Source organism: Dipodomys spectabilis, unplaced genomic scaffold (genome assembly GCF_019054845.1).
Source record: "Dipodomys spectabilis isolate Male_0828 unplaced genomic scaffold, ASM1905484v1 ptg000081l, whole genome shotgun sequence".
Classification (NCBI taxonomy): Eukaryota; Metazoa; Chordata; class Mammalia; order Rodentia; family Heteromyidae; genus Dipodomys; species Dipodomys spectabilis.
Window position 1 is genome coordinate 22799837 of NW_024870758.1, and position 15285 is coordinate 22815121.

Genomic DNA, 15285 nt, shown 5'->3' on the forward strand with positions numbered 1-15285 from the left:
TATACTTGTAGTAATTTGCTTTTCAAATATTAGTTTTTCATTTTATTGGGAATTTATTACATTGATACATATAAAACAGTTTATAAAGCACTTATGCTATTAAAATGATTAGAAACATCATATAATTGTTATCCTGGTTAAGCAATGAAATGTTTTCAGAGGCTTAGAGGTCCTCACTCCCATCTACCTCCGATTCCTACATGCAATTATCACCTCAATTTCATTTTCACTATTTCTATTTTTTCTATTGTTTTAGTATTGATGTATCCCTAAGCAATGCAAATCAGGTTGGCATATCTTTGTACTTTAGAGAAGTGAAATAAAACATGATATTATGCTTTTGCACTTGGCTCTTTCACTAAATATTATGTCCATGCTGATATATTTTTTCCATTTTTATTGTATCACACAATTTCGTAAGTGAATATTCCATAATGTTTGTATCATTCTACTGTTAATATGCATTTGGCTTGTTCTCATTTGGGAAACCCAGTTTGGTCTCCCCATAAATACATGTAGGTGCTTCTCAGTGGCATCTAGCCAGGAGCAGCACTGCCAGATCAAAGGGTATGAGTTCTGTCACACTCAACAGGTGAGTCTGACCTTTCCCGGCTAACACTAGTAGGTGCTTTCTTATTGTTCTGTCACCACTTCACATTGTAGGCTTCTTAGTGTTGTTGCCATCTAGTGGGTGCAAATTGATATTTCATTGGGGGTTATTTTAGTATTTGTATCTTTGCATACTTTAATCATTTTGACTCCGATATTTTATTTTAAGTAATTAATTGATTTTGTGCTGGTCCTTGGGCTTGAACTCAAGGCCTGGGTACTATCCCTGAGTTCTTTTGTTTAAGGCTGGCACTCTGCCACTTGAGTCCCAGTTCCACTTCCAGATCCTTTGGTGTTTAATTAGAGATAGTCTTGGGGACTTTCCTGGTCCAGTTGGCTTCGAACTGCGATTCTTAGATCTTAGCATTCTAAGTGGCTTGGTTTACAGGTGTGAGCTATCAGGGCCTAGCTCTTATTTTGTTTCATTAAAAAAAAATGCTCATCATGGTTCACTAAATTGATATCTCCATTTGAAAACAACTGATGTAAGGCACACTATTTTACTTTTCTGAACCTGTCTCCTTATCTGTAAAACTGAGATAACATCTCATAACATCTCATACCTGATGATCAGGTATATGAAGAAAAGCAAATATTGTGCTGAATGTAATATTATTTTTCCAAAAGAAAAAAAATAATTAGAGTCTGAGTCTGGACATGACCAATGGCTAGAATGATTCCAAAATGTCCACTCCTGTTTCCATTTAACCCACAATGTTTTGAGTCTTCATTTTCTCTCAGATGGCAGCACCACCTAATTCACGTCCTCCAGCTACTAGGCTTGGGCCATAAGCAACGCTTCACTGAGTTGATACTTAGTAGGATTGGGATGGGATCCTATGGACATTGGGAAGAACTGTAGACTGAGTAGCAGCCATGCCTGGCATTTAGTGAGACCTGTTGTGACAGAACATGGCTAACATGGGTTTCCATTAGAGCACATGGAAAAGAACATGACTCCGAGAGACACCCTCAGGACAAACACCAAGGCTCCCTACTCCCTACCTCTCATCTTTTTTCTTTTTTAAAATAGGCCTCAACTTAGGAGGCAAACACTTTACCACTTGAGCCACAGCTCCATTCCCTTTTTTGCTTTAGGTTATTTTTCAGATAAGGTCTCATGTTTTTGCCCAGAGCTGGCTTCGATTATAATCATCCTTCCTATAACTCCCATGTAGTTGGGATTAAAGGTATGAATCACCACACTCAGGTTATTTGTTGAGTTGAAGTCTGCTAAAATTTTGTCCAGGCTGGCCTTGAACCATGACCTTCACAATCCTTACTTTCCCAGTACCCACTGTACCTGTCCCTTTGTGCTTTTTCTTAAAGATTCCTTTCCCCTCTTTTATGAGATGTTTTGATAATACTGAAGGTTGAACTAAGAGGTATATGAATGAATTATACAATGTGAATATGGGGTTTCCCACAGCATCACCTGTAAAAACTTATTTTTACAAGGTAGACTTGTTGTTTTACTTATTCTCGTTCTGAGAACAACCATAAAGATAAAGAACCCACCAGGCAGTCTGGCTTCTCTCCTTCTTGTACATTATTGCAGTAACTGTCTGGAGGTTACAACCCCTGGGCCGGAAGTGCATGGGAAATGAAGGGAACTGGCAACAGAGTGAATAAAGTGAATATCTTTCTAAGAGTAACCATGGCAACATTCACAACACTGATTAGCTAGGTGCATTAAGCACTTTTTAGGAATAGCCAAAATTTTATGCTTGAGTTTTATTTGAAACACTTCTTTCCTACAAAATCATCGAATATTTCTTGGTATTTTGGAACTTTTGGCAGCATTCTAAATATTATAAAATTGTAAATGTCCACATGTTCCTTCTAATTACATTCAAATGCATTTTTCTAAACTAGGTATTTTTATGCTTGAGATGGTATTTCTAATTCCCAATTTATTATTAAGGGCTAATTTACAAAATGGAATTGTTTTGATGATTGGTTTGCAGTAAACATTGTGTACCAAATTGGTTTCTAAATTTAGAGAAAGATTGATTCTCCTCTTATAATAATTAAGAAATAATAGAGGTATTAATGTTAATGAAGCTTCCATAATCAAAAAGCCAAATTCTGAAAAAAAAAGCAGAAATTAATATTAACAGGTGGAAGCTACATAATTTATAATTCTTACAAAAGCTTGTTTTGAGATCTTTTTATGTGATAATCTTAAGAATGTAGTTTATTAAATGATAAGATACATACCAAAATGTGCCATACTTTGGTGAATTTGGTAATATTAAATATAAGGTAAAGATATAGAAGATAGTGCATAAAATTCTAAAAGCATAAAAAAAGAAAAAGCTGTTTTAATAGATGCTATGATTTCTATATCTGTTTTTAAAATCTTTGAAAATGGTAACTATTATTATCCATATAAATGTTCTCAAAGAAAAAATAATGTTCCCATATAATAAGATTTGAGTACGTGCTCTAGATTTTAAATACAGTAGACTCCATGTCCTTTCTTGGAGGTTTCTGAGGGCTGATTTTTGGTAATACTTCCTTGGCATACAATGCTTTATGAAGTCCCGCCTCTCGAAGTGCTAACTCAAAACGAAGTCTAGGGTCCGAGATTATCTGTAGAAATAAAATGCAACTTCAATAAATAACTCACTGAACTAAAGTAAATCTTATCATTTAGCTTTATATTTTCCCAAATAACATAGATTTTGTTAGTTAAATGACAATACATTTTATGAGTACTGTAATTACAATTCTGATCATTTTTTATTAATAGGTTTTTTATTGTGAAAATACCGTACAGAGGGGTTATAATTACATGAGCAAGGTAATCAGTACATTTCTTATCAAGCATTGGTGCCTCCTCCTCCTTTGTTTCCCCTTACCATCCCTGCCCTCCCATCTCCCCCCACCCCTGTTTCTGATCATGTTTTACTAATGCCCAAGCACTTATGACATTATCACTTTCTAGGATGTTACTTGTTTCCAACACAGGTTGTACAGAATATTGTATATTAGATTAGTCAAAATACAATACAGTAAATGACGAAATGATGAAATAAAATAAATTTTTATTCAATACTGTCATTGATTATTGATGACTAGAATTATAACATATAGGTAATTATTGATTAAAATTAATCTATTTTAATAAATAAATTAACCTGTGCATGTCTTTAAACAGACATTTTAACCTCTCCATCATTGAACAATATGCAAATCAAGTTTACTTAAAAACCAAGATCAATAGAATCTTCTTCAAGACTGGATTTCTATTTCAAACAGAAGTAGAAAATGCCTCCATCAATCTGAACTAAGTGGGAGTAGACAGATGAGTAGATCAATTCTTGTTTTCATTTATAGCAAATTGGGCCTGATTCTTCTTTCTCTCCTATGAATAAGAAATGTCAACAGACACTGTTTGTCATGATAAGAATGTGGTCACATATGGATTTCACCTAATGAGGCATTTTACCTGGATTTGAATCCCCCTAAATGAATGAGGGTAATAAGATACATAGATAAACTGCAGTTTGTGGCAACATGTGCTTGATGCTATATGGATTGTAAAACATGGAGGTACATTGGCTCTGGTTTCAGCTAAGAAGGAATCCAGCTCATGTTAAAGTCCAATTTAGTCTTCTGTAAAGCAGAAGGGGAGAAAGAGAGATTGGACCAGAAAGGAAGTCACACACAAACTTAGAAGTGGATCAATTCTGGGAACAGGGTAAGTTTGGGCAGAACACAGAGTGCCATTGGAGCACACTGGGAGAGCAGGTGATTCTCAGACTTGGATTTGAGTTCAGAAGGCTTGAGGACATGCCATAAATGTGAAGAAGCTAGTGGATGGAAGGGGTTACACCATCACAGTTGTTGATTAGGAAGATGGATGATAAGTTCAGAAGAAATTAAGGTGACAAGAGAAAGTGGTTAGGAATCAAGTGGGAATGTCTGGACATGAAGAAACAACTGCTTGAACTTGGTAGCAAAGAAGAGCTGTTAGAAATACTGAAAGAAAGAATCAATAGAACTTGGCAACCTATCAGATACAAGGGTGAGATGAGCCTGAGTTGAAGAACAGTACAGAAATTTGCATCTGAGCCATCAACCGAGCTGACCTATACATCTCATCTGTCTCGCTACAGTCTCTTTGTTCATTCTTACACACTCCCAGTGATTTGTGTTTGATTTATACGTTATCTCCCCCCCAGGTTTCACCTCTCTTCAGCTTCTGAGTGCTATAATTTTCTTCTATTATTTATTCTATTTTTGAATACAAAGTATAAATGAAGTGGAAACTCTATCCTATCCATACCTCAATTGTGGTTCCAGAGGTTGCTCATCAGTTTCTTACAAATATCTACTAGACACTTTTACTCTAAATACGATGTGAGCATAACAAATTCTCCTTGTGTCTAGGTTTGTTTTCCTAATGTTTTCTTAGGTGGTTAATGGAAGTACCACATAGCAACTATAACTCACTGAATTACTACTTGGTTCAGGCAATATTCTAGACAGTTGCAATTTATTATTTCTAATCCTCCCAGGGACCTTGAAAATTAATTATTTTATAGAAGAAGTAAACAAATATTAAGACATTAATAGCTTTCACAAATGCATTCAGACAATAAATAGTGGGTGTGAACCATAATCCCAATGCAGGCTCTTCCCAATACTAATTTCTATGTAGGTTGGGACCAGCAAGTAATCAGCAACTTTCTCAGCCAGAGGCATTTATGACCCCTTTGACACCACTTCTACAAGGCTTCTGTCATCTTAAAAGGACTTCACCTGATTCTGCTACCATCCTGTTATAAGAACACTTTCAAAAAAAAAACAAGAGTTGCAACTAAAGAAGTGAAAACAAAAGAGTTATCTCAGCAAGACAAAATTTACTACTTTGCAAAAGGGCCCACTATCCGCCAAAAATCTGGCAAGCAAGCACACACAGCAGGCCAGGCTGCTCCTTCTTGATTCTTAATACAACAGGCCCCACCCCTCTGTTTGTATTGGTTGAGCTCAAAATTGCTAGTTTAAAGAGGTTAAGCTATATTAGCATAAGATGACCATTAAAAGACTTTGAAATAAGAATAACACTACCCAGCCTATCTCAAAACCTAGGGTATATCTTCTTTGTGTCTTAATTCCATCTTGGAACTACCAGTTAAGACAAAACTCTGGCCCTGGGCACTGTTCCTCAGCTCTTCAGCTCATGGCTAATTCTCTGCCACTTGAGCCACAGGGCCACTTCCAGCTTTTTCTGCTTATATGGTGCTGAGGAATTGAACCCAGGACCTCATGCATGCAAGGCAAGCACTCTACCACTGATCCACCTTCCCAGCCCTTTTTTCCCTTCCTTAACTTGATGATATTGTTAGAGTAATCAACAAGAACCAAGCCATCAGCTCAAAGCAGGAACTTTCAAGCAAACTACTTTTTGATAGAAAAGATGGCTTTTTTCCCTCAATCCTCACCAAATTTCCACTCAGGACACACAGCTAAAGCATAAATCTGACTATATAATATATAATAGCTGACTACATACTATACTTGCTTTAAAGTCTCATGCCAGATTACAGGAAGAAGGCCACATGCCTACATAGCAGAATTGACTGTGTTTTCAAACTCTCAGGTCTCAGCATTTGTCATATATTCCTCCTCATGGACTCACTGCAAGGGCCCCATCCCACCCTCTTCAACTTGTAAAACCCTAATTTACTTAGCCACTGAGACTTTTGATTCTTGCAGGCCCTATCTGTCTTCCCTACTTGGGCCTCTTGTATCTGGACATATCACATCCTTATAAGAATGTCTCTCCTAATGTATGCTCAATCTATTTTTAGCTTGTTTTATTTTATTGTTTGATTAAAATTCATCTCTAGTAAATTCATCCACCTGAAATCTTGGATGAATGTAGAGCTCGGAAGCTCCATTTCTGATCTGTTCTCTAATCTTCCTATCAGGGGTGAGCATTCATCCCTTCCCCTTGCCACAATGGCTCTGAGATCCCTGTTGAAGAGTTGATCTCATCCTCATGACTTACTCCTGTGTCCCAGCTCCCTTTTCCGGCAGGACTAGTCTATCTTGTTTTGACTGTAGCCCTATCTATATCTTATACAAAGCAGGATCAAGTGTACATTCCAGAAATATTTGTTCAACTAGGAAATGAACATGTGTAACTTTTTGTTCTTTATCAAACTATCCAGTGCGTAGTAGAGAGACCAAAGATTCAGTAAACAACAGAAAACTGCAATTTTCTCATTTTAAAATAAGTATGTAGCTTCTCAGCTTTGATTTGTAAGCTACTAATTTTGCCCTAAATTTCAGAAATATCCATTCATTCTTACATATTTCCATCCACCATCTATCTCTTCATTCTATCCACTTAAGAGATCTTTTTCATATCCCATCTTAGTTCCAGGTACTGTGACTCCTAGGTTTCTAAAATGATTAAATAATCCTCCAGTGGTTTTCCCCAGGAAATGTTGTATTTTACCACCATTCCCATGCACTATCTTCCATTCATTCTCATTTCTAAATGCTTTGCCTCCTCAGCATCAGAAGTTGATTTTTTATTTTTATTTTTTTATTTTATTTTTTTCCCATTGTGGGGCCTGAACTCTGGGCCTGGGCGCTGTCCCTCAGCTTTTCAGCTCAAGGCTAGTGCTCTACCACTTGAGCCACAGTGCCACTTCCAGCTTTTTCTGCTTATGTGGTGCTGAGGAATCGAACCTAGGGCCTCTCATGCATGCAAGGCAAGCACTCTATCACTGAGCCACCTCCCCAGCCCCAGAAGTTGATTTTTAACAGGATTCATGTCACAAGTTTAAATATAAATTCTTAAAACTACAGAGAAATATTCAATCTATAAAAACATTAACACATTTTTAATAGAACTTTATAAAGTTCATTCTTATTGAAAAAATAATTTTCAATGGTGGATTTGAAACCATTTAATTCCATCATCACCCATTGCCCATTTTATAATCTTAAGAAATATGCAGTCATTATGTGCTATTGCGAAGGAAGTCAAAATCATGCTACTACATGCTATTTTTAAAGGTAAATATTGAAAATAATTTGTTACCCAACACACACTTCCATAGCTCTTCCTATCCCCATCCTTACTTTTGCATCTATCATATTAATTCCCATAATTACCTGCTGCTCATTGTATGTGTTCAACGTGAAGAGTGGCTTTTGAAGAGAAAATTCTTCATCAGTGTCACTATCTACCCTTGCTTTCCATGCCATTGTATCTGACATCATCCTAACAGGATCAAATTGGGCAACAACAGCAACCTAAAAAAGGCAATGTGCAACCACTGTGAGCAAGGTACAAGCTAACTAGTTCTGGAAAACTGTATAAATACTAATGACCACTAAACAAATTTTATTGAAGATACAACCCAAGTGATAAGGGCAGAAACAATATTAAAACCAGGTCAGTTCTACAAAATTACAAAGGAGTTAAAACATATATCAAACAAAATATAAAAGACCAGGTTGTTGTAATTATTTGCTAATGGTTAGGGCTTGCTCAAAGACCTGGGTTTGATCCTAAGCATTGAAAAAAAATGTTATTTGTTAATAATTTAAGTAGTCACAATTATGATTGTTAAAAATTTCTCATAAATTTCATAAGGAACTTATTTTTTGTCCATTTTGAGGCTTGAACTCAGGGACTAACTGCTGTCCCTGAGCTTTATTTCCTTAAGGCTAGTGCTCCACCACTGAGCCACAGAATCACTTCTAGTTTTCTCGTGATTAATTGGAGATAAGAGTCTCACAAATTTTCCTGTCCAGCCTGGCTTTGAACTGTGATCCTCAGATCTCAGCCTCCTGAGTTGCTAGGATACAGGCAGGAGCTACGGGCAGCACCTGCCATAGGGAATCTTATACAGAAGTTTTACATCTTGAATGTGATCAAAGTTTTTTTTAATGCTTTTTAAATTAAATTAAATTTTTTAACCTGCTCACAATCTAGGCTATGACAACAATCTCATGAAAGCTTCTTGAAGTTTTAATAACTCTTGAGCATATCACTCATGGTAAAGCCAAATGTGTTGTGAGTGCAGAAGAAGGGTAAATTTCTATTATATCAGGCAATTAGATTTCTTTTTTATATAAGTTTTTTATTGTGAAAATACTGGACAGAGGGGTTACAGTTACATGAGCAGGTAATGAGTCTATTTCTTGTCAAGCATTGTTGCCTCTTCCTTTGTTTTACCCCTACCATCCCTTCCCTCCCACCTCCACAATTACACTCCCCCCCTTAAATTGTAAAGTTCGTTTTTCAACATAGTGCCTTGTACATCTCATTGTCACAATGGGTCAAGCTGTATCCCTATTTAAACATTTTGTTTTTTCCCTTCCCCTCCCCAAATTTGACCAACATCAAATACAGTGAAAACAGGGGTTATACTGTGGGGGAGGAACATACAAAGCAACAAAAAAAAAAACACATAGTACCTTATAAAAACCACCTGTGTCTCTATCTTGGGGTTTGTTTCGCTTAACTTCATTTTATCTGGTCATCTATACATAGCATTTGACCTTTTCTACTTGTCCCAGACATATACTAGTTATTGCAAATAAGGGAAACCTTGGGATCTATAATTCTTTAGGCCTGGCTTACTTTACTTAATATAATTTTTTCCAAGTTTTACCATTTCCTAACAAATGGGGTATTGTCATTCTTTTGATGGGAGGCATAGAATTCCATTGTGTGTGTGTGTTTGTGTGTGTGTGTGTGTGTGTGTGTGTGTGTGTGTATTACATTTTCTTGATCCATTCATCTACTGAGGGGCATCTGGGTTGGTTCCATATCTTAGCTATGGTAAATAATGCTGTAATAAACAAAGTTGTGCTGGTAGCTTTAGTATGGTTTTGTTTGTGATCATTTGGGTAAATGCCCAAAAGTGGGATTGCTGGGTCATAGGGGAGCTCTATGTGAAGTCTTTTGAGGAACCTCCATACAGGCAATTAGATTTCTAAGGACTACGATAAACCATTTTTCCAAAACTGCACAGTCATTTTAACACCAATTTCCTTATTCTGTATGATAATTCAAATCTGCATCTTAAAATGAAAAGAAGCTATTAATTTTGTAAATTATATGTGGCATTCGCAACACCTGCCTGTTAATTCTACAAGAATTACTGTGACATAAATGGCATTCTTAATGCCATTTAGGAACTGTAATAAAATAACTGGAAGGTAAACCTACCATAATCATTGTAGGTTTTCTGGATAAAGTATCTTAGAGTATAATTCTAAACACTGATTACAGAAAATGAGTTCTGATATTTTTTTCAAAGGACTTATAGATGGAAGAGAGTTTGTCCTAATTATTATAAAATAATTATACACCATGGTCTTTTATATTTTGTTTGAGTAATAGCAAAGTGATATTTTGAACAAAAATGTGTCAGCCATTTTATCTCCAAAAGGCTGAGGTATGAATTACTTGTTAGTGATTGAGTAATTTGAATTTTGCCAGATCTAGGGTAACCAGAATCCTTATGCTTTGAATTTATGTCTATAATCTAATTTCTTGAAGAGGACAATGATTAATGAGTTGTTTGTGTTCAGATTGTGTACTCTCACTTAACTAGACCATCTTGTTTTGAATCCCATCTCACATTTAGCAGCTGTGTGACTCCTCAGTTCCCTCTTCTATAAAATGGGGCTGTTAATAGCTGTTACATTATAGAGTTACTCTCAAGATTAAGCCAAGTGACACCTAGGAGTGTTTAGAAGAACATGTTACACTTAGTAAATATCGATTTGAACTTGTATTATTACAAACCCATAAAGCAAGTACTATTATCATTATTTTTCACATTTTTCAAATGAGGAAATTGAGTCAAGGGAGGTTAACCAAATGGCTTAACTTTACTCTGCTAATGAATAGCCAACTTTTGAAGGTCAGTTTCTCACTATGTTGCTATTTGACCCTCATGCACATGGATGGGAAGACAGACAGCTGTTTCCTATGGCTAAGATTTTGGAGTTGGCAGCATCAACCACTCACTTTGGGTTCAGAGTTCTAAAAAAATTACCAGTAGAACAATTTCATCACATTTCCCAAATTCTTAAATTGCCATCTACTATTTACTTTTATCTACTTTGCCAACATCTATTAGGCAAGGTAGTAGGAGTTTGTGTTTCTTCACACACACAAAAATATTTTAAGTACTTTTTAATGTGTTTGTTAATGGTGGGATGATTTCCAAACTGAGATTCCTCCTCCAAAGTTGGTTATCTTGCTCTACCACATTCTTTTTGCTAACAATAAAGTCCTTTGAGTAGATGAAAGGCTCACCTTGCAAATGGATGCTGTTCACCTCATAATCTAGGGTAATATGGGTACATTTAAATCTTGACAGAGCTTTTTTTTTTGAGGCACTGAGCAAGTATTTTTTGTTGTTGTTGTTGGTTTTTAATATATAGAGAAACTGAAAACGGTCCACTACAAATCTAACCCTTTCCATGAGGACGTTATTTTTATAACAGATTCAGTGAGCTAAACCACAGTTTGTTCTTAATAATAACATTCCTTAAGAGTACATTAAAGAGAAACAAATAAACAGACCTCCCAGGAAAGTTCCACACCTGCTTCCGAAGGGCTTCCAATCTCCTCTCTCTCTCCTCTTCCTCGTGTGCTTCTTGAAGGGCCACTTCCTTTTTTTCCATTAAATGCCTCTCCAACAATTCTTGTCTATATTTAACCCTTTTTGAAAAAGAGCACACAGGCGAGTTGAGTGAGCAGGATAATGACTGTGGGGAGTATATGGACAGGAGAGGGGTGGGTTCAGGGCAAGATGACTCCCACAGGTGGCCTCGTTCTCCTACTTCCGTTTTACTTGTCTTTGATTTCCCATATCCAAACATTGAAAGGCAAGTGTGTGCAATTTACAGTGATTTTATTAACAACCAGAGGAATACAGTGAGGCCTGGGGTAAAACCTAGTTCATCTCATTCCTCATGGAAGATTCTTTATACTTTTAAGCCCTGGCTGCCACAGCTGCAACTAATCTGCTGGCAATGACCAGCCCACCCCTGAGACACTGCAGCAGTCTTTTGAGGACAAGTTTTAACATAATTTGTGTAGTTTTATAAAGGCTGCCTTCCTGATTAACATATAAACATTTTTTAAGAAGCAAAGGAAAAGAAATGACAATAATATGTCAGTATTATTTTGCTTACTAAAATTTCAAATATATACAAATAAAAATAAATATGTATATTCACTCATAATGTCAGGAGTGTATTTTCTGAGTGGGTGTGTGCTAAGGAACTTCAAAAATTACACTTTGACATCTGTAGATGGCAGCATAAACATGACTTTCCTTTCTCATTAGATTTGCATCCCCCTTAAAATAATCAGATATTGACCCAGACACATTTAAATAGCACTTAAATAACAGATTGGCCATTCTGTCATCTGTTTTAGGACAGCCTCGATTGCTGTCTTCTTACCCTTTTCATCTCTTCAGTTATGGAGATGTGATACACCTTTTCAAAAAAGTAAGCTCCTGAGTTCTCTTCTATCTTCTACCATTATCAGTCTAAATTTAGCTTTCTCTGTGACATCAGTGACAAATGTCTTTTAGAACACACATTCATATTTTCGACAAAGGTACCTTCTCCAGATCCTTCATGTTCTGAAGCTTCACTATGCATCAGGCCTATGCTAAGTGCTTTGTTTTTTGTTTATTTTTTCTGAATATTTTTATTATCTTTAAGTAGTTGTATAAAGGAGTTGCCACTCACCAATGCAATTCATGAACACAGTACACTTTGATGAATGTCACACACCTACCTCTCCCCTATCCTCCCCTCCCCTTATTTTAAGTTTAGGTTATATATTGCATTTTTTGCCATCTAACAAAGCAGTTTATGTGTATAATGATCTGTGTCACCATTTTAATATCTTTGACCCCCTTTGACCCACCCCTTCCCTTATATTTCTCAATTTTGTGGTGAATTCTTGCCTGCATTTTCCTGCCTTCCCCCTTCATTCTTCTTCCCTCCTCCCCTTGTCTTTACCCTTTCCTCTTGCAAGTGCCCATTTCCTGGTACTTATTTTGTTTATTTTTGTTTGCTTAGAATTCACAACAACTATATATTGAAGTACTTTTTAAAAATCCTATTTGAAAATCTCACTTTGCCCCTTTGGAAGCAAAACAAGTGATATAACATGTCCAAGGTCTTATATTCAGTGAGTGACAGCATCAAAAATCAAATCCAAGATGACTGATCTCAGAGTCCAAGACTACGCCTCACTATCAGACCCCTTTTCCAGCACTGTCCTTTCCCCTTGATCTCTCTTCTCCCCTTCTAAATAATAATCTCTCTTTTCTCTTAAATACCTACTATGTATTAAACCCTTGGCCAGATAATTTGGGCACATTACCAAGAAGCTTACAAATGTCTTTTGGGCAGAGAAGGCAAGTGTGAGGTTGATATATGAGACCCCAGTTACCAAAGGTCACAGGGAGGGGAAAGGTTCTATGTGGCAAGAGCAACATCAAGGATATATGTGGACAGGGAGGTACAGGGAAGCACTGGTGGGCTGAGCCCAACAGTCATATTTTAAGAAAGTATGGAGTATTTTAAGTATGTATGGGAAGGAATATTCTTTGCAAACTGGTAGCTTGGGAGGCTGGCACTGGAGGAGAAGCACATGCAGGGAAAAGAAGGACAGAAACACAAATCTAGCATGGAATTTAGAAGGAAAACCCCAGCTTCATTTGGGGGATCATGGCCATCTTCTAGTTTATCTCCAATATTATGAGTCAGAACAGTCAAGAAGAGTGGATTAAAAGACCCAACAGTCCAGAACTCTCCCTCTCTCCTATGCTTCCATGTCACAGAAAGCTCTATTTCTCATTTTCTCCAGTATCACCAAGGCATGACACAACCTCTCTAATGAAGTTCTACTCAATTTAAGCACTGAGTACAAGCTAAGTGAACTACTGTGAAGGTTCAATTAAAAGATACCCTGGGACTTGGCAATTACCATATGCTAATTCTTGGAACCTTTGGAAAGTTTCTCTTCCTGTGGGATATATAGGTTGCTTTGTCTGCAACAAAGTTTTTCCCTTCTCTGCTTTGTGGGAAAGTAATAGCTGTTCCTGCCAGGGGAGCTTGACAGTGAGGAAGAAACTGCGAGTGAGATTACATGCACTAGTGTCATAGAGAAGCGTAGCTCACATCTACTGTGAAGCTCATTTAACAGTTATTTACTAAGCTAGTTGCCAGTCATGAGTTAAACACTGTACAAGGCACTTGCAACACAATGATCACTATGGAGGTCTATGCTGGGAGAACTGACAATCTAATACTAAGAGTAAAAAAAACAAAAAACAAAGGCAATTATAATTGTTCAGATTGTCTATTCTCTGATAAGACAATGGGGTAGAGGCCTTTGGAGAGGTGCCTTTGCTAGATTTGAGAGCATTTGAATTTGAGACCCAACAAAGGAGTAAAAATTCACCTAGGGAAAGAAAAGATAGGGGTTGTAGGCATGGCCCAGTTGGTAGAGCACCAGCCAATGTCAGGTGCTGAGTTTGAGTCCCAGTCTCAAATCTTAAAAAAAAAAGAAAAGAAAGAAAAGATTTTTAAAAATATGCCAGGAAGAAGAAAAAAATAACATGTGGAAGTCTAAAGCGTGGTGTGTTTGAAAAACTAGAGAAGAGTTAGAAAGACCAAGTACAAACAATGCAAGGTTGATAGGTGCCAAGAACTCAGGATGAAGTGTAAAGATGGGATCAGGTCATGGGGACTCTGCAAATGTGAGAGTTATTAATCAGAGAAATACAATGATCCAAATAAATTTCTCTGCAATATAGAAGATGGGCAGAGCAATTCAGATAGAAGCTGATTGTTTTCTGACCTACGGCAGGGGAGAAATTGCTAGGAGGTCAGAGAAGATGAGAATTTAAAAGATACAGAGGAAATAAAATAAATAGAAAAAGGTTAGTTTATCTCACGGGGAGGGAAAGAGAGACAGAAAGAATATGAGGTTTCTGTCTGGCAGAGTAAACAATGGTGTCTTTCTAAGGCTGGAAACCTAAAAGAGGGACAGGCAAACGAAGAATAAAGGTTCAGTTTGGACACAGAACTACCTTCTGATAGCTCAGCTGGAGAAATGGAGAGGACTGTCATCCAAAGCATGGAATTGAAGCCACCCCAAGGAGCACATGGTGTATCCAGGATGAGAATGTAAAGTTAGAAGACAAGTAGGCCTAGGACTGATTTCCAAGGAAATAATACCAAATGAAGGGACACAAGAAAACTCCTTAGGAAAATGAGGTGTTATAAACGACCCCAAAGTTCTAAAGAATTGTTGATCATTTTTGTATGCACCACACTCTTAAAAAGCGAGTACATAATTGCAAGTGATTTAAAAGCACCTTCAAGTGTAATAACAGGATATGGTTGGTGATCTTGGCAAGAGCAGCCAGTAGAGAGATAGCTGAAGAACTAGTGGCATAAGGCAGTAAGAGATGCAGCAGAGACTCAGGGTAGACCTGGAGGAAGCACAAGATTGGCCACAGAGGAATAAAAGTTAATCTGATGACCTTAAAGACCTGCATAAGAAAATTTAAGGACAAAGGTCGCACATCCATTCTTTATTTTTACAGATGCTGTGACTGAAACTCTACCTCATTTTAAAAAGAGAAAGTC

At 36.9% G+C, this 15285-nt stretch overlaps 1 protein-coding gene across 1 annotated transcript in view; it reads right to left on the reverse strand.

The window, feature by feature from the left end:
* Positions 1-2939: 2939 nt before the first annotated feature.
* The window catches only part of Ccdc148 (coiled-coil domain containing 148), a 198100-nt gene continuing 185754 nt past the window's right edge, over positions 2940-15285 (reverse strand). The window contains exons 9-11 of the mRNA XM_042683543.1: positions 11206-11323; positions 7750-7890; positions 2940-3204 (exon numbers count right to left, since the gene is read on the reverse strand). Of these exons, the coding sequence (XP_042539477.1) occupies positions 3058-3204; positions 7750-7890; positions 11206-11323 (406 nt within the window). The 3' untranslated portion in view covers positions 2940-3057. The remainder of the gene's footprint in view (positions 3205-7749; positions 7891-11205; positions 11324-15285) is intronic.